We start from the raw sequence: 20,599 nt of genomic DNA on the forward strand, positions 1-20,599 counted from the left end.
TACTGGTCGTTGTTGTCATTTGACTGAACTTCTGACTCACTCGTTCAGTGTGTTTAAACGAGCGATTCAACGAACAATTCACTGAACGATTCAACGGATCCTCCTCCTCCTCCGTGCGTTTTGGAGCAGAGGATTCGTTGAATCGTTCTGACGAGTCAACTCCAGATGCGATCGTACGGGAATGTCCGGAAACAGCCGAACCCGTCTAGAAAGCCCCGAAGGTTGTGAGCTGGGAAAGGAAAACGAAACTGTAATGGCAGGAGGAAAGAAACGAAAGTGCTGAGCTAACAGTAGGCATACCTTATTGTCGAGGGGGTTTCCAAAGAATGACTTGTCTTAAAGGACCACTTCACCTCTGGGACAACCAGATCTTATTTTATTGTTGTTTGGGACATGATCAACACAATCCTGAATTATTTTTTGTGTTCAATCTTTTTAGATATTTTAGTATTTCAGCATGCTACAAAGCATCAGATGCATTTTGCATCATAATTATGATGCATCAGATAATGCAAAATCATGCTACAAAGCAGTGTAGCCTAAATGTTTCCCAATCAGCCCCCCCCCCCCCCAAAAAAAAAGAAAAAGAAAAAAAGAAACATACAGTATATATAATATAACAATATTTTTCTCAAACCACATTTACAGAAAATGTCAATAGGGAAAATAGCTCTCATATTGGTGCATTGTGAGCTTGTAGATCAGCTATTTCCATTAAATACCTATTACCTATTAAAGGAGCTATAGTCAACTTTTTCTTGAAAAACGGATGCTAAAATAAAAATGTTTTGAAAATATTTTATAAAAAAATAAGCTTCATATATGTGTTTCTATTCAAAAATTACCACAAAAAGGGTAAAGTAATGATAAAATAATCATTTTGGCCATTGTCAGACCGACACTTTGTTTACATTCTAGTCTATAGACTAGGATGTAAACAAAGTGTCGGCCCTACAATGAAAAAGTTGACTATAGCTCCTTTAACTAATACAGGTCTAAAACTCGGTGGTGGGTTATTGTCGGTATCAGCCAGTAACCGGCAGGAGTCTGTCCCAGTTACCTTGCCCTAGAGTTAGACCCCTGGGAGATGGTTTGCTGAGGCGGAGCACCACACTTACCATCAGCTCCCAGTACTTGCCCCACATCCTGGGCACCGCCAACTCAACGTATAAGTGCTGCACAGCAAGTGGTGCCCAGGATCATACCCATGACATTGTGGCACAAAAGCCGAAGGGCGAGAGCTCTTCCCACTGAGCCAACCGGATACCATCTGCGAATGCTGAATAAATAGCCTATGCAATGCATCCAAGGTTCCAACCCTATTTTCTCTCTTTATTACAACCGATTTAAGTTAGTCATGGTCTTTGAAGAGTTACAAAAAATAATTATGCATACAGTATTTCACGTCTGGTATTTAACCCACGCTGTACATACACATTTGAGGTACTCTTGCATGAATACTTATATTTCATGCTACTACTTCTGTACTTTATACTTTGTGCTGTAAGTGTAAATGGTGTTTTGTACTAGAGTAATTCAGATTAAGTGGGTTACTTGTTTCAATATATTTTTTGGTTAATTGCCCAGCCATAGTGAACATTATCCTGTTTTCTCCATGTTTGTTAACTCATATCAGTGGTGTGCAAGAAAGCAAACATACAACGCCTCATATGTAAACATTTATTCACAAGTCTGTAGACACTGGTATTACAGACACGCAGGCACGCACGCACGCACACACACGCACATGCGCGCACACATACACACACTTACACATTTATGAAACTGCCAGTGTCCGCATCAGTGAAATGTAACAAAAGGTAAAACTATAAACAATTAAGCACACACATTTTAACATTCAACATTTTAAAGTCATAAAAAAAAAGTAATTATATTCAAAAGAAAAGTCACTTAACTCACATGATATCTCATTTCAACAGAGTCTTCCTTTCAAGTTACTCAGCTAGTGGCTGTGTGTTTACGTGTCAGTTCATGCTATAACGCAGTGCCTCCCAACCTTTTGTGGACGAGGACACACGAGAAAATCTTGAAAGCGTTCGCGTCCAACACGACCACTTAACATGAAAACCAAGCATGTTCATTTTAATGACGAATTAATCGATAGTGTTCCGGCTTGGCTCAATGGAACTAACGCAGTATATGTGAAGACTTTTTTTCTATTTCTGGCCCCAGCCCAAAGGTTGGGAATCTCTGACTGTTTCTTCATTACATGCAGTGTGTGTCTTCTATACACACTCATGTCCTCTCTCCGTCTTCAATAGGAGACACAGTCCTGTCAACCAGGTTTCCTTCAATGTCACACTGAGTCTCTGAATGAGATGGGCAGTGGGAAGACTTTGACTCATTGTCTTTGTCGGGACACTCTGTCCCGGAGTCAATGCTGGGCCCAGATTCCCATTGGCGGTCTGAGGGGAATAGAGGTTTAGAATAGGACTCAATGGGCGGTTTGGCGTTACGCTCTGGATCGTTTGGAGTGGTTTTTGAACAGGTGTCAATGCGAACTGGATCGTTTGGAGGGGACTTTGAAACGGAGTCAATAGAAAATGGCTTGTTTGACTCGGAATGGGAATCAATACGGACTGGCTCGGTTGGAGAAGACTTGGAACTGGAGTCAACACGGGGCCAAGAACTGGAGTCAATACGAACTGGGGCGTTGGGAGGGGACTTTGAACGGGAGTCGATACAAACTCGGCTGTTTGGAGATGACTTTGAACCAAGGGTCCAAGGATGAAGGCGAGAGTCACCGGAGAGCCGAGGCTCCCAGTGTGGGTCAAAGGAAAGCTTGGAGTCTCTGGTGGCCTTGTGTTCTATGGGAGAGGAGGACGGCTGTCCTGGGTAACTGTGTTTGTGACCTCTCCGTTCAATGGGTGATTTGTGAAGGAGGGGGGGATGGCCGTCCCTGGTGGGAGAATGAAAGGAATGGGCGTAGGGCCGGGGAGGAACATAGGAGGAATGTGTAAATAAATTAGATATGTCGAAGGGTGATGTTTTAGCTAACTGGGTTAAGTCAATTGAAGATTTAGTGCCCAACTGAGGCGAGTGAATGGGTGACATCCAACTAGACACTGTCTTCTCTCTAGAGGAGGAGCCACTGGAAGGCAAACTCCCTTCCCTGGATGAATGAAGGTCAATGGAAGAGTCAGAATGGGTCTGACGGGAATGGGTATGAGCAGAGCTCGCAGGGGACGTGTTACTGTTGGAATGACGCTCTGCCGAGAACGGATGATAGTCGACGGCTGATCTGTGACCAGCGGAATGAGAGCCGGCAGTTCTCTCTCCCCTTGAGGTAAAAGTGTAGGGTAAATGTCTCTTAAGTGTAGAAATAGGAGGAATGGGCTGGCTGTCCTTTGGTACAAAGGAGCTGGAACTGCAATGGGAGTCAATGGGAAAAATTGCAGCGTTTGAGGGAAAATCAACAGGAGAAATGACACTGACTGAGTCATTGCTAGTGGACTGTGACTCACTGAGAGGAGAGTGCACGTTGAGGGGTGGGATGGAAGAGAAGGCCTGAGTTTTAGTGTCCTTGTGCTTGAGGGGCGGAGGGGTATTTCTATTGGTCAGCGGCAAAGCGACATTGTCGATGCCGTTTTCTTTGGCTTCTCCTGGATTGTTCTTATTAAACCTGTGGAGCGGAGGCGGCGAGGAGACCACTTTTCTCTTCCCATCCGTCTTCTTCTGATCGGTTGGAGGCGGTTCTAGAAGCTGACAGAAGTCTGTGTCATCGTCTGAGGATGCGGCGGCAGGCGGGTGGTGTTTGGGTGGTGCTGGGAAGGATGGGGAAGTCTGCTGTAGTAGGACAGAGTTAGGACTGTGGGAGGAGTGGGAGACAACAGGTGTTCCGTCACTACTGGGATACATGTCAACGCGCGATTTGTGACCCCTGGGATGCGAGTCAACGGCTGAAATGTGACTCCTGGGGTCTGAGTCAAAGTGTGATTTGTGACTCCTGGGGTCTGAGTCAAAGTGTGATTTGTGACTCCTGGGGTCTGAGTCAAAGTGTGATTTGTGACTCCTGGGACGCGAGTCAGCGGCTGAACTGTGACTCCCGGGATCTGATTCACAGCGTGATTTGTGACTCCTGGGATGCGAGTCAACGGCTGAACTGTGACTCCTTTGGTGCGAATCAAGGGGTGAGCTGTGACTCCTGGGATGTGACCCCGCACATGATCTGTGGCTCCTGAGATCCGAGTCAACAGGTGAACCGTGACTGTTGGAATGGAAATCAAGCGAACTGTGGCTCCTGGCATGCGAGTCGACGGGTGACATTCTCCCTCTGGGCTCCGTGCTGGCTGGTACGTCTGCGTTCACGCCCTGGCTGCTCTGGTGGGTGTGGTTGCGGCGAGGAGGGATGTCGGTGGGGTCAAACGTCGGGGAAAGGTTTAGTTTAGGGTTGGCCAGGCCCTCCAGGTCACTGAGGATGGCTGCTAGGAGATGGGTGTCGGCAGAGACGGCCGTTTTGTCCTTCCCGTCCTCGGTTTCTCTCTCTCCGTCCCTCATCCCTCCATCTCTCTCTCTACTCCTCCTCCTTCCTCCTCCTCCTCTCCTCTTCGGGTGCGCGCTCAAATCTTTCATTTCGTTTCCCCGCTCTCTCTCTTTTTCCTGTGGTCTAACGCAAGTGGCTTGACCGGCGGAAGCGCCGACATCGTCTTCTCGGCTTTCGCTGTTGGGATGAGGGGCGGCGGGCCCAACGTCCATGTTGGCGTCGCTGTCCTCGCTGTCGTGGACCGTGACGGGGTCGACGGCAGCCTTTGGTTGGCTGTCGGGCTCGCCGTCCGATTTGTCGGCCTCCCGGTCCATGATGTCGACGGGAAGCTCACTGATGTTGACGCCGAGGTCGTCAGAGGCCGCCGCTGCCGAACCCGGGCCGGCCAACGGGAGAGCGGGAAGCTTGGAGATGAGGTGGTTTGGCTGATGGTTGCTAAGGCCACTGAGGGGGCTGCTGTTGTTGCAGCGGTCCTCGTCCTCGCCATGGCTACTGTCGCTGTTGATGGTGATGATGACTGGTGCACTGGGGGAGGGGCAACATTTCATTAATAACAATTATTATAGACAATAATAATAAAACAATATAATATTCACCTTAACCCATTAAGACCTGGAAATATTTTATACTTTAGCTATTGAAAAATAGCAGATATACACATTTTTTGACAAATCTTTGAATATATATATTTTTAAAGCGACCATTTGTAACTCAAATTTTTGCCTCCGGGGTCCCTGGAAGTAAATATTTTGAAATAGGGGTCTGTTGCCAAATACAATAATTCTGGGGGTCCTTGACATGAAAAGGTTTGAACACCACTGACATAGAAATGTAGTTTAAAAAAAAAAAACGTAGAAGGATTTAGAAGACCACCACCTCTCCTCCTCCTGCTGCTCCTCTCTCTCCTCCCCCCTCTCCTACCTCCCGCTCTCCCCCGGCTGTGGTCAAAATATTCAAAGATTTGCACACATCTTCGAAATCTTTCAAAAATAGCAGATCTACGCTTCGTTAGGCCGTCGTTTATAGCACCGGTTCTCAACGTCAGCTTCCGGGGACCAGCCGGGGTCCAAATAGACCCTTACAGGTCATTGAGGAATTTAAATTCTAGATTGGGGTCCCAGAGATAAAACAATATGTATTAGGGTGTTATTTTTATGCTATGTTGATTAATTGAATACATAGGAGCACATTGTAGTCCCCAGGACTTTTTTGTGTTGTCCTTTTAGCTTAAATGTCTAACTGTCCCTTGTGCTGTTTACATTTTTGACTGATAAAGTATTCAATCAATCAATCAATCAAAAATAGGGTCATGCTGGCCTAACACAAATGAAACCGGGGTCCTTGAAATGAAAAGGGTTGAGAATCACTGGTATACTGTTTTTCTTAACGAGGTTCACCTGTTATGCTTTGGCTTTCTGCTGCGTTTCCTGCGTCGTTTGGTGCTAGGAGAGCGGGGCGTGCTGGGGGGAAAGGTTCCCTCATAGATGATCTCAACACTGGGACTCCTCTCCTCTCGACTCCTACTGCTGAGAGAGAGAGAGACAGAAGGGACAGCACATATTAATGACATATTAATGATTTAATACAAATCAATGCAACGTGAATACAACAGATTTAGCAAAAAAATACATTTGCAGTACCCACAGAAAAACTAAAAACAGTAAATTACATTACAATACACAGGGAAACAGCACGGAACGTAAATACAAGAACAAAGGTACAAAAGTGCAAGGTACCGGTATATCTATTTAAGGCTAAGACTAAATCAAGTTCCACTTGGCTTGTGTACTATTGCACCGGAAAATGTGCAGTGTGTTAGGAGACAGCATCATTACCATCTGCAATACTACCACCACCTGTCCCTAATCGGGAGATAAGCGACCGTCAGGTCGCTTATCGCAAATTTTAGAAGGCAATGGTAGCCAATCAGGAGGGAAAAAGGGAAAATGGATAGATCCATATTGATGACATGACCTTACAGATACTGTGTACCGATTGCATGATTTTTGTTGTTACGTTTTGTGTCAATGTATTAATTGCTTTATGAAGTAGCTGTGTAATCAGTGGGATAACGAAAGGTGAACAGGTCATTGTTGAGAGAAACAAACCCCTTCAGTGGGATTCATAATTATTTCTCAACAGTGACTTGCTCACCATTCATTATCCCTTAACTGCATTAACTGCAAAGCTTCAGTGAACCAATTAATACATCATTTTATGACCGATTCATCATCTGATTCATGACCACATTTAAATCGATCCGGGTATCTGCGTTATCACTGTAGCCGCATCATCAATGTTCCAATCGATTTATCTCACCTCTCTCCTCTGTCTGTCCTCCCTCTCTCTCTCCTCCTCCTTCTATCTCTCCTCCTCTCCTCCGAGCCCCTCTCTTTCCCTCTCTCCTTCCTCCTGTCTCCGCGGCAGCCGGAGGAGGCCCCGCCCGGCCTCCAGGTGGGGTCGTCCGCGTGATCGTCCAGGTGGCGGCTCTTGTACTTCCTCTTCCCGCTGGGCTTGTTGTCGTTGCCACGGTGAGGGTCGCCACGGTAACCACAGCCGGGGGAGAGCGGGAGGTAGGAGAGGGGGGAGGAGAGCAGCGAGGACAGAGGGGAGGAGGAAGAGGAGGAGCAGCAGGAGGAGAAGAGGTGGTTTTCTGGGGAGAGGGGAGGAGGAGCCCAGGGGGATGCCGGGCGGAGCCTAGCGGGGCGGGGCAGCGGTGGAGAGGGAGTGGATGATGTACTGGAAAAGACAAGGTTATTCTAGTCAGTGGTGAAAGAACAGACATACACAAATAACTGCTCTTACTAAACAAACTAAAAGCAGAGCAAAAATGCACTTCATTTTAGCCTTTGTCAATAGTATATATATATATATATAATATAAAATCTTACCAGACAAATACCACATATTACAATAAAAAACAAACAATGGAAACTAAACTGAACACGTTATGAGCTTGTAGATTGGCAATTTTTGGTTTTGAAAAAGTATATTTTCTTTCCTGAAAGAACATTTTTCTTTTGTTAGCTCGTAAAATGTTTTCTTTTTTTCTTTTTTAATAATACAAAAATATATATATCTGTAATATCAAAGTTGACCTTTAAAAACGAAATAGAAAACATGAAGTCAAAACAAAGTTTTTAAAACTATACCTGAACACTCCTGGGAGGGAGAGAGGGAGGAACCCTCTCTCTCTCCCTCTCCGCCCTTCGTTATCCCCCTCTTCTTCCTCGTCACAGATGTCCCGCTTCTTCCTCTTCCTCCGCTTCTCTCTCTCGCGGGCGCCAGCAGAAAGCAATTCTGAGATCATGCTGGAATATAAGGATAAAGCATATGCCACACGTTGTGAGCATGTGGATTGTCTTTTTCATAAAAACAAGATTAGTATTAAATAGGGTTTATGTGGTTAATCAGACTGATCAGTTTAGTAGATTATAAATAAATCTATTCAAACTGGTTCACGCAGATTTGTAAAAAAAAGTATATATCCCCAAAAAAGTGCTTCTCGATCATTCGATAAAAAATCAAACCTTGTTCGAAGTGGAGCGGTGAATCTGTGTGTGTGTGTGTGTGTGTGTGTGTGTGTGTTTGTGCCTGCACAACAGCGCCCCTCCTTTAACTTGTGTGGCCACTCAAGGTATTGCCAGGCTACAGACATACCCAGCCAGCCAGCCAGCCAGCCACATAGCCAGCCAGCCACAGACATACCTGTCTATTGGGAGCGCTTTCACCGCTCCAAAAATAGCTATGGTGTGCATCTGCTCTAAAAGAACCGGATTCAGTTTGAACCGGAAACAGTAGGCGGGATCAAAAAACAAATCTCTATTGGCTCCCATGTTAAATTTTGCAGGAAAACGCCCTCTAATCCTGTCTAGCGTCCGCAGTATAAACAATCCTAACTAGTTAGCTTGTATCTCTAGAACAGTTTGATGGGTTCATGTGTGGCCTTTTGTCATCGGTGCCGTGGCGCGGCGTGCGTGTGGATTGTGCACGATCTACTGGATCTTACTTGAGATGGATATGCTGTGACTACTTTTAAAAAGGCAAGAAAAACGAAAAAAGCGTGGCAGGGAACGACCAACAATGTTGGTATGATGATGGTAGTAAATGAGTTAAGTCAAGGGTCTTCAACAGGGGGTCCGGGATCCCTAGGGGGTCCCCAGAGTTACTACAGGGGGTCCTCCAAATCTTTAAGTGATAGAAACTTTTCTTCTTTTTTCATATTAACCACTTGAACCCTAGAGTCCATATTCTGGGAACTGCCAAAAATAGCCCATCTACAAGTGTGAGGTTTGGTGTGGAGGGGAAAAAGAGCAGACTAAGTATGGAGTGAAAGGTCAAGTGTATTAAGTATTGACAGTTCAAGTGGTTAAATATCTGAAAACAGAAATTGACAAGAATTCAAGATACACTGATGATTGTGCTGTCAAACAATGAAACTATGGAATCTCTGAAAAGGTTGTGGGGTCCCCGCTTCATCTCTCTCTCAACTAAGGGGTCCTTGGCCTGAAAACGTTGAAGACCCCAGAGTTAAGTAATGGATAGAATAAAGGCTAGGAAAATAATGGATGGTCACAGCCCTAATGGAATACCTCGACTCTTTCTCTCTGCGTTCGCTCCTCTCTCTCAGCGCAGACGACGAGTCTTGAATGCCCGCTGAGTGTGAGTGTGCACACGACCCTGAAGAGAGGTCTAGTGCTCGCTCAGAGTCCCGACGTCTGCCTCCATCTTTCTCTCTGTCCGTCTGTCCGTCTCTCTTCCCGTCTTCCAGTCTGCAGGACTGTCACCATCGTGAAAACGATTAATTGTCGCACAAATAATTTGCGGTAAATCTTTTAATTAATTGTGTTTTTCTGGCATTGAATATCGGAGCATATGAATTCAAAATTACATTTGTGTTTGCCTTTTAGGTTTGTAAACTAAAACTGAACAGGGTGTGTGTGACAAATAACTTACAGTAAATATAGTTTTCAGGTTTTTCTAGTTTTCTTGAGTGTCTTGTATTTTAGGTCAAAACTAGGCCTTTTTCACTGTTATTTTTTTTCTCTTCTATTTGTACCCTTTTAGTAATGTTGTCCAATCTCTCTTGATCATTCTGTATCCTGGCTGTATGAGTTCTATCTACTAATTGGATTAAATTGATATCCTGACCTGAAAAAGTATTTTCTGTTTACTAAAAAACTGAAGAGACGGGGAGACTCCTGTTACTTAACAAACACTCTATAGCAAGGGTCTTCAACAGGGGGTCCGGGACCCCTTGGGGGTTCTCAGAGTAACTAAAGAGGGTCCTCCAAATCTTTGAATGACAAAGAGCTTTTGTGTTTTGGGGAAAAAGAGCAGACTAAGTACAGAGTGAAAGATCAAGTTTATTTTAAGTATTGACGGTTCAAAGTGGTTAAATATCTGATAACACAAATTGACATGAATCCAACATACACTGATAATTGTGCTATCAAACAATGAAACTACTGTATATGGAATCTATGAACAGGTTGTGGGGGTCCCTGCTTCATCTATTTCTCAACTAAGGGGTCCTTGGCCTGAAAATGTTGAAGACCCCTGCTCTATAGCAATGATTACTATCACAATATAGAGCTATTTAACACTTACTTTATTTTATTATTTTATTATTTTCCCCCTTCCAGCTGAATAAAATTAACCCATTTAGGCCTAGAATTATTGAATGCTTTAACCAGTGAAAAATAGCAGATATACAAGCTCACAGCGCGGCACCGAGTGCCGCGCTGCGAGCTTGTAGATCTGCTATTTTTGAAAAAGTCGTGAAAATGTGTGCAAATCTTTGAATATATGTATTTTCAATGCGAACGTTTGTAACTAAAATTTTGCTTCTAGGTGGTCCCTGGAACTAAATATTTTGAGATGGGGGTCCGTGGCCAAATAAATATCATTTTGGGGGTCCTTAACATGAAAAGGTTATTATTGTGACAAGAGGCCTTACCGGTCTATCTCTCTCTCCGTCCGTCTGTCTGTCTCTCTCCCCTTCTGCGTTGGACGAGGCTGGAGGAGGGAGAGAGGGGGAGACAGGGAGTGCAGGGAGAGGAGGAGGAGGTGGAGGAGGGAGAGTCTTCTGCTCCTGCTCCTCCTCCTCGGTGTCAGAGGAGAGTTGGACCAGCTCTGGTGTCCTCTCTGCCATGGGTTTAACATAACCCACGATCTCACACGCCTCTTCCTCCTCCTCATCGTCTCCTCCTCCTCCTCGTCCTCCTCCTCGTCCTGCTTCTAGAATCACAACAATCAACCTTTATTGGCACGTTATCACATCATGCGCTCATGAGTGGTCTTGATATTTGTGCAGGATCTTCATTGTTGCAGTCAAGTGAGAGGTAAAATTATATACCCCTGCGACCCGATTCCGGATAAGCGGTTGAAGATGGATGGATGGATGGATGGATATATATATATATATATATATATATATATATATATATATATGAGATGAGATGAGATGAGATATACTTTATTAATCCCCGAGGGGATATATATATATATATATATAAAACTAAAACAAAAAATAATAATGATTGAATTGTGTTGTGAACATTGTAGGGATGGGACAATAAGCGATATTATCGTGATAAAAAACACACGATAATCGTATCGTGGAGATTTAACATATTGTGAAATCGTCCTCCGTCATGCACTGGGTTCAATTCACCTTTTATTTGCAGAGCTGCATATCCAGTACCACTTAAACCCTCTATAATTGGTAAATGTCTTTGCCAAAAAATAGCCGATCTACAAGCTCACAACGCGTCGTGGTGCGACGTGTTGTGAGCTTGTAGATCTGCTCTTTTTTGGGCATGTTCCGCCCCAGGATAATGGATTTTGATTATCGCGATAATATCGTAAATCGCAATTTCTTTTGTCACAATAATCGTGGTATCAAATTTTCATATCGTCCCATCCCTAATTGGCACATATCAATGAAAACTAGAAAAATATTGTTCCTTCGAAAAAATTGTGGGCTCGCTTCAAGCCAGAAAACAATGGCTATAAAAGTACAAAACGTCAAGATCGCAGGCAGTGCTCTCTTTGACGTTACTGACGTCAAAGATTTGTCCATTTTGTTCCAAAAATGTGTTGTGCAAAAGTTGACCCGCTGGTGGCGCTATAACAGGCCAATGTAAGAAGGGTGGTATCTGTTCCTTGACCTATTGGGAATGTGCTTGCAAGATTTCACGCACATTGCAGGCTGTGTTCATGATTTGAGGTGTTTTTGGCTTTGGCCACTTTATCGCTGCTTGCAGCTATATTCATTATTATTATTTTTTTTGTGTGTGTGCACTTCATAGGCATATTAGATAAAGGTCCTTAGATTGTGTGTAGAATGTTTCATGCAAATTGCAAAAAAAAATCCTAACGGGTTTAAGCGTTTCACAAACTGCTCAAAATGATATAGCGCCCCCCTTTGGCCAATTGGGGTAAGATTGGTTTTAGTGATATTTGGACTAACACTCTACATCTTTGCCAAATGCCATGAACATGTTACTTTGCATGTATGATTTAGAGGCAGAAGAATAATTTGCATAAAACTGCAATATTCATTGAATTTATTTAAAAAAGCATGTTTCAATTTTAAAGAAATCCGATCTGACAGATCTTTAGATATCGGTCCAAAGTTCACGTAAAAAAAGTTTTGTGCACGTGGAGCGAAAATTCCAGAATAAAAGCGGGTTTACGCGTTTTACAAACTGCTCAAAATGGCGGAAAATCGAAGGGCGGAGCTTACTTAACAACGACACAGATGTCTTCCGCTCGAGTCAAAGCACGCGTGTAACAAGTTGCATGTCTTCAAACGAAACGAGTCATGACTTATGCCCGTTTGAAGTTTGGATTTTCAAACGCTTCGTATAGCGCCCCCCTTTGGCCGATTGGAATAAAATTGGTTTCAGTGATACTTTGACTAACCCTCCACATCTTTGCCAAATGCCATGAACGTGTAACTTTGCATGTATGATTTAGAGGCCGAAGAATAATTTGCATAAAACCGCAATATATATTGAATTATTAAAAAATCATTATTTAACGTACAAACTTCTCACCACATAGCCTGTGTAGATATAGGTTCAAAGTTCATGTGAAAAAAGTTTCATGCGCGTATTGCAAAAATCCCAGGAGGAGATTTACTGTTTTTCATATAATTCCGAATTGTGGGAGACCTAAAGGTCAGAGGTCAAAAGTTAGAGGGTAAAAGTTGTTCGGCATGAGGAGACGCATAAGTGTATACAGGTTTCATGGCTGTATGTATAACACAGCATGAGCTATACCTGTTCAAAGATCGCACTTTCGAAGGCTTCCTACAGCGCCACCATTTGGCCGATTGCTATAAAAAATAATAGCACACTTCGCCACTGTAAACTGAACACATTGATGTTTTTATTTTCATTTTCTCACTAAGTATGTAGGAGTAGAAAGGAACCGAAGATCCCGTCTACTGATTGCCTGCCTGCCTGCCTGATAGATAAATAATGACAATATCTAAAGTGTGCTCGCCTTATAGGCGAGCCCACAATTACTTCTCCGTTTACCTCTTAGGCTATACTCCTTGAGACTCTTGAGAGGCCATATTTTATCATTTTATAAAATAAAAAAGGAATATCATAAATAGCCTCTATTCTATCTACATGCTTATAAGCATTTTTGAAAGTTTCTGAAACTGTTTCATTTTTCAACAGATCAATTCATACAGATTGAAGGCCCAAAAAAAGATATCTGCCACAGATAAAAGAAATATCTGTGGCAGATATTTCTTTTATCTGTATCTACCATCCACTTTGAATGGAAAAATATCTGGAGAAAGAGATTTTTTTATCTGTTATCTGGCCCAGTGGAACTGGGAATGAGTCTTAATGCTGACGACTATGGGAAAATATATAAATAAAACTGCAATCAAGCTATCACGTAATAATTACGCCAGGCCTACCCGCTCGCTCTGCCTCCTCAGTGGCTCCTCCCTCCTTCCTGGCAGGCGGGGCGATGGGGGGGCTGACGGACAGCAGCCCCGGCGAATGGGAGCAGAGCTCTGCCACGGAGGAGGAGGTGAAGGAAGGGCCGGGCGTCTCGTCGTCGTCCCACGCCGACTGGCTGAGGAAAGAGGAACTTCCTGTCTGGATGATGTCGTCGTCGTGGTGACTGCTACTTCCTCCTCCTCCTCCTCCGGTCCCTCCAGCCTCCTCTTCTTCTCCCTCCGATATGGAGATCACCGAGCCGTTGTTGGACGAGTCGCTGTCGGCCTCTGCTTCGAGCGTATCGTAGACGGCCTGGGTCATAGACATTAACCCATTCAGAACGGGTACACAATTTGTGTTTCATTATTTTATGCTTTAACTATTGATAAATAGCAGATATACAAGCTCACAGCGCGGCACCGAGTGCCGCGCTGCGAGCTTGTAGATCTGCTATTTTTGAAAAATCGTGAAAATTTGAATTTTGACCCGATTCTATAAGTGTCTTTTGAGTCAGCAATCTGGCTGGCCATCGTCAAAGAAAAGGTCCTTTTCACTTAAATGGAGCTCAGTTAGTCTGTTCTTGAGAGACTACTATGTCAGTGGTTCTCAAACCTTTTCATGTGAAGGACCCCCAAACTGATATTTATTTGGCCACGGACCCCCGTTTCAAAATATCTAATTTCAGGGACCACCCAGAAGCAAAATTTGAGTTACAAACGTTCGCTTTGAAAATACATATATTCAAAGATTTGCACACATTTTCACGACTTTTTCAAAAATAGCAGATCTACAAGCTCGCAGCGCGGCACCGAGTGCCGCGCTGTGAGCTTGTATATCTGCTATTTTTCAATAGTTAAGCAGTCAATAATCCTAGGCCTAAATGGGTTAAGCCATATTATTTATTACGCATTATTTTATGCTTCAACTATTAAAACATAGTAGATATACAAGCTCACAGCGCTTCGAGTCTTTGAATATTTTGGACCCGATTCTATAAGTGTCTTCTAAAGTTGTTTTTTTTAAAAACCTATTTTCTTTGTCAGTGGTGCTCAAACTTTTTCATGTCAAGGACCCCCAAAATGATATGTATATGGCCACGGACCCCCATCTCAAAATATTTCGTTTCAGGGACCCCCAGAAGCAAGAATTGAGTTACAAATGTTTGCTTTAACAAATTTTCATGACTTTTAAAAAATAGTGAGCTTGTATATCTGCTATTTTTCAATAGTTAAAGCATTAAATAATTTAAGGCCTAAATGGGTATAAGGGTGTAAGTCAGTGGTTCTCAAAGTGGGGTCCTTGAGGGGGTTCCAGGGGGTGCCCGGCTAAAGAAATAAAAAATAAAATCTTGAAATGTTTCTTTAAAGCAGGGGTGCCCAAACCTTTCAGCTCAAGACCCAAAATAAAAATGTTGTGTTTCAAACGGAACCCTTACAGAAATACGTCTTATTTAAGAAATATATGAGAATAGATAGCAACACGTCGCAATGCAACAGTTTTAAAGTTCTCCGAATACACCCATCCATACAGAGTTCAATAATATATTTAGTTTTTTGACAAAAAACCCAAATGCATTTGGGTCCCCATCCGGAATCTAGGAGGGTAAATTTACTATAATCAAAAAAATATATTATTGAACTCAAGTCTCTGTGGTGTGAGTAATCAATAGAGAAAGTGTCATTCTGAGGGTGAACTACTGCTTTAAAGACCTGAATGTCGTATCTGTCCATGTCGAGGGGCGAGCGCGCGAAGCTCAGCAGCTCGTGCAGGAAGTGGGCGGTCCTGGCCAGCAGGAAGGGGCGGAGCTCATTCTCCACGGCGGGCGTGTCCTCCAGGCCGTGGCGGCCCAGCCGCGCGCAGATGATGCGCTGCACCACGTCCACCAATGAGGCGTGAGCGCCGTACAGCGCCGTCAGCTCCCGGCGCAGCCAGGGCCGGAGCCTCTCCAGGTGGGCCGAGTTGCGGCGGAAGCTCTCGGCCGTGACGGGCCGGTGGTGGCGATCCGAGTCGGCCCCGGCCACGCCGCGGACTCGAACCCCCGTGCGATAGAGCGCACGGCGGAACGCCAGCATCTCTGACTCCAAAGCTCCTGTCAAGATCAATCAGGACATTTTACACTTGGCCCTTATTTGTCACACAAATGTTTGCAATTAACCATAAAAATTACATTTCTGTTTGTCTTTTAGTGATTGCAAAATAAAAAGGAAGTCTCTTGCACACCTACAAAAGCAACAGGTGTGTCAAGGAGAAGACCAAATGCAAATAAAGGCTTTAATGGGAATACACGTTTCAGTCTGTTAGACCTTCATTTGAAGAGAGCGTGCAAGAGTTTCTTTTTCAGGGTTTGTAAAAATACAACTGCAAAGGGCAAGATCATGGCATTTTACTTGGCGGTCATTATTGTCACTATAATCGGGACTAATGACTTAAAGCTGCACTATTTAATACTTTCCAGTTCTACCACAGATTTATTGAGCGGTGGTCACAACGCTCCTATACGTGGCCGTGTGTGTGGGTCTGTCTGTCTGTCTGTCTCCGTGTCTGTCTGTAGCCTGCAGTAACCTTTTCTGACCACACATGTTAAGGGAGGGGCGCTGTTGCACACACACACACACACACACACACACACACACACACACACACACACACACACACACACACACACACACACACACACACACACACACAATAATAATAATAATAATAATAATAATGAATTGCATTTTTATAGCGCTTTTCCAAGTGCTCAAAGCGCTTTACAATGGTTCATTCATTCATTCATTCATTCACACACACACACACACACACACACACACACACACACACACACACACACACACACACACACACACACACACACACACACACACACACACACACACACACACACACACACACACACACACACCGCTCAGTTCACACAAGTGTGATTTTTTTTTAAACCACTGAGCTAATAGAGCCTGCCTGCTTGCTCAGGGGAGAATGCTTTGTCAGGTCACAATTTGTGTGAAGCCAGAAACAGGATAATGTCAAAGGTTGTGTCCAACCTAGACACTGGATCTAAATGTCCTAATAGAAGAGCAGGGAGACATAATATATAAATCTAAATTAAAAGACTGTTTGGCTTTTACAGTTCCAACAGATTGTAAACAAAAATAGCAAAGGGCAGGTATGGTGACCTTTGTTGACCCCATACCACATCTGTCATTTATGCCCCAGAATCCCTTCCGCATCTAGAAGGTTCTACAGTCCTGAGAGATCGTATATAAGGACTGCTCACCCTGCATCAGATTGTCATTGTCAGTTTATGCTCTGACCCTGCCCATGGACAGTTGTAAATAGAACTTTCTTTTATTTGATACTTTTACATTGTTTTGAGTTTTCTCTATTCTTTGGACAAAGACATTTTTGTTTCGTCCTGATCATGATCAGTTCGGATTAAACTTTTTCTGTTTGACTTTTAACTTGTTCGGAGTTTGTCTTCTCCTTGATACACGTTGGGTATCTAGTCCTTTAAAAACGTTCCACTACAAAGCTCACACGCGTTGCATCTTGACACGTGTGATCGTCAATTTGTTGAATGTTTTGAAAATAATTTCTACGGACATGTAAGAATATTTCTCAATGTGGAAATGATTGACTCCTCTGCAAAAATAATAATCATAATTATTATGTAATAATTGGGACAGGGCCTACCTCTTCCTCCCCCGTCCCTCTGGAGGCGTCGATGCGTTGCCACACGCCGCATGATCCGTCGGCACGCCCGGGCATGGCCCATGGCCGCCGCGTCCTCCGCGGCCAAGCTGAGCTCCGGCAGTCCTCCGAAGATGACACCGGCTTCTCCCATCATCCTTCGCTGCTCGTCCAGGTAGGCATGCATCTGTTAAAGTATGATCGAAAAAGCAGCAGTCAAAGAAAATGTGTTAATCATTATTGGTCAAAAGCAGTCAGGTAGCAGGGGCTGACACTAAGGTCTCAGAGGCACTTGCCCGGCAAGTACAGGCCCAAAGGTCATGCCCATTTGCCCGAAAAGTAAATAATCCATTATAAAATTATAGGTAAAATTACCATTAAATTTAAAACGTCTTTTACTTTCTAGGGCTGTGCGATACAAAATGTCATATTCAATGTTTATGCCAAATACCTAATATGAATATGATTATGGGTTCACACTTCTTATTTTATATTTGTAAGTGTAGTAACAGTGAAAGACTCGCTCTGGTCACGTTCAGGTGTTTAGCTAAATATCTTGTGTTGTGTTTATAGACTGTTGTTGCGTCCCCTCTCAAACAAGCACTTGCCCGGTATGGAAACCTGAAAGCAAACTCTACCTGCCCGAAAGTTGTATTTACCTGCCAGGGTAAGGTAGAGTTTGCTTTTCAACCTTTAGTGTCAATGCCTGGGTAGGCATGCATCTGTTACAGTATGATCAAAAAAGCAGCAGTCAAAAAAAGTGTGTTAACTGCGTTGACACAACTTCATCAGTAGGCAGGTTTGGTCATTTAAAACAAGACTTCGACCTTTGTTATTATTATTGTCTTAGGTTTCTATGCTCTTGCATAATTAAAACTCTGGTTTGAAATGACCAAACATATTGCCTTGCCTACCAATGAGGTCACTGCTTGGCAGGCTTTGAGAGGGATTTTCCATTTTCTAACATTTGCAGTCCACGTGCACTGCACATACATGCACGGATATACTAATGGTCACACATGTACTCATTACAGAAACCCAGACATATTGTCTCCGGTAGAGAATGCCAACCAGTCAATGAGATAATGTGCGAGGTGCAAGCTGCAAGTACAGCCATAACTCGTAGGTCATGACAGTTGGAGCCAGGCTAACCGTGGAACCGAGTGGACAGAGCTTGCAACCTATGACCTTTAGGGCTGTAAGTCTTAAGGCCCTGTCATCCTCTATCACTTTAGTTTTGCAGACAGAGAACTCTTTTACTGAACAATTTTTGTATTGAAGTGTAATTATGTTTATCGTTGTTTTCTATGGTATGTGATATTTTGTAACGCTGAATCCTGAACATATGATGTTTCGGTTTGGTAACTGCTACTAATACCAAGGCCATTGTGTGATTCAGGTTCATAACAGTCTGTCCCTCCCTTGTCTGTCTGGGGGGGAGTGGGGCTTAAAACAGTCTCTCTCTGTATTATCACTCATGTTATTTGCAGACGCCTGCCTGATCCGAAAGCAACTTAACATCCGTGCATGTATTCAATAAAGGTTCAGAGAAAGCTTCTTGCAAATGGTTTATTTCTCAAACAATTCTAGTGATCAAACGATTTTAGCCACATCAGTTTCTTAACTCTTCACAGCCCTTCTCTGAGACACCAAATTGACAGAAATGGCACTGTCTTATAATGGGCATTAGTGAAGACAAATTACATTGTATATGAGGTAATATGGGTGACGAACTCCTTTAATTGTGGTGCAAATAATGGTGATTAATAATTGTATTTTATTTTTTTGCACTAGAGTGTTGAAAGACTCCAAGACAAAATAATTATGGATGGCTGCTTGTCAGAGAGTGAGACAACAGAAATACACTTTTCCCCTTATTTTTTAAACACTAAACCACACGCTCAAAGTGCACAAACATTTCGGCCATAAGACCATTTGTCAGTGACGTGACTCTAATGAGTCGCCCGTAATTTTGTAGCGGTGTGCGTGTCTTTCACCACTCTAGTTCCTAGTAATTTGAGACTAGCGCACCTGTAGTTGAAATAAGCACAAAGAAAGGACTTCATTGTTGTTGTTTTTTGCATTGAACATATAAATGAAAATGTAAATTCTGCTTCACTTTCAGGCACTGTAATCAATAATAACTGAACAGGCCACAGGGCAGATAGGACAAATAACTTAAATACACAAAGAAATGACTGAAAATGGCGCGTAGCAACAATCGACACGAATAATGCACGATGTCCAAACGTGAGTTCCATAATGGCGTCAGGACCTTACCTCCAAGGCAGCGGGTAGGGGCGGAGTGGGAGGCGTAGCGGGCGGATCTAGGTACCACTCCTCCCCGGCTCCTGCCCTCTCCCCCCGCCTCCTGCTGCGCGCCGTCGTCGCTCTCCTCCCTTCTCCTCCAGGCCCCTCCTCCTCCTCTTCCTCCTCGACGGCTCCTCCCCTCCCTCTCCCCCGCCTTCTGCGGACCGTCGGTCTCCGCCCCCTGCCCCCCCGCTCGGCGGCGGTCAGGTTGCCAGGTGGCGGCGGCGGCGGCGGAGGGGGGCGGAGCGTGTACTCCTTGAAGTCGTCCTCGGCGCGCACCGAATGCAGGATGGAGGTGAAGGGCTGCTTGCAGAGCGGGCACTCTGCCTTGTTCAGACTCCACTCCTGTTGGGCAAAGAGGGAAAATGATAATCAACCATTTAATACATTAATCCATTGGCAAACTAAAATAGACGATCCGCAAGCTCACAATGTGTCATGATGTTATATTTTTATATACAGATAGACAAGAGTTCAGATTCCACTCCTATACACAACAATCAAAGGTTTATTTAATACGATTTAATTAAAGTTAATGAGGTACTTAACCTGATTATTGACCAAGCTAAGTGGCCTTGTGGTGTGAGTGTCCGTCTTGACATTGGGATGTTGGGTTCAATGTCCCATGCTTTTTTCACGTTTGAAAACATGGAAACGATTACGAAGATTTACGCAAAAATGATTGCAATTACCTCAACTATTGGGAGATCATGTAAAAATTGTAACAGGGCCTATACCTGAATGCAGTTGAAACAGAAGCGATGCAGGCAGCAGTCCAGGTAGGACAGGTTGTTGAAGCGATCCAGACAGATGGGACACTTGGAGTCTGGCGACGCGTCTTCCCCCGACATGGAGCGGAGGTTAGCGGTGTTGGAGGAGGGGTTCGTGGCGGAGGAGGCGGCGGCCGCGGCGCGGGTGGCCGCGGTGCTTTTCTTCCGGGTCGTGGTGGGCCGCCTGCGTCTCCTCCCCCCTGTCTGCTCCCCCTCCTCCTCTTCCGCCGCTCGTCCCCCCCGTGGACCTCTTGCCGACGATGATGAGGGCGATGGTGGCGCTGCAGCTGCTCTCGTGGCCGCTGCAGAGGATGTGGCGCCGGCCGCGCTGTCGCGGCGAGTGCGACGCACGC

The 20,599-nt window shown here is 44.3% G+C and overlaps 1 protein-coding gene across 1 annotated transcript; it reads right to left on the reverse strand.

The window, feature by feature from the left end:
* Positions 1-1,712: 1,712 nt before the first annotated feature.
* LOC308297880 (uncharacterized protein) lies at positions 1,713-20,415 on the reverse strand. The gene is made up of 12 exons (XM_080741445.1): positions 20,214-20,415; positions 19,642-19,821; positions 19,447-19,578; positions 17,170-17,353; positions 15,183-15,562; positions 13,449-13,785; positions 10,464-10,744; positions 9,097-9,284; positions 7,657-7,815; positions 6,824-7,243; positions 5,902-6,030; positions 1,713-5,029 (listed from the first exon to the last, which is right to left on the reverse strand). Exons 1-12 carry the CDS (start codon positions 20,325-20,327, stop codon positions 2,257-2,259), a joined length of 5,277 nt encoding a protein of 1,758 aa, XP_080597571.1. The 5' UTR covers positions 20,328-20,415; the 3' UTR covers positions 1,713-2,256.
* Between the last annotated feature and the right edge of the window lie 184 nt (positions 20,416-20,599).

This window comes from Nannobrachium achirus (genome assembly GCF_963921795.1).
Source record: "Nannobrachium achirus genome assembly, chromosome: 14".
Lineage (NCBI taxonomy): Eukaryota > Metazoa > Chordata > Actinopteri > Myctophiformes > Myctophidae > Nannobrachium > Nannobrachium achirus.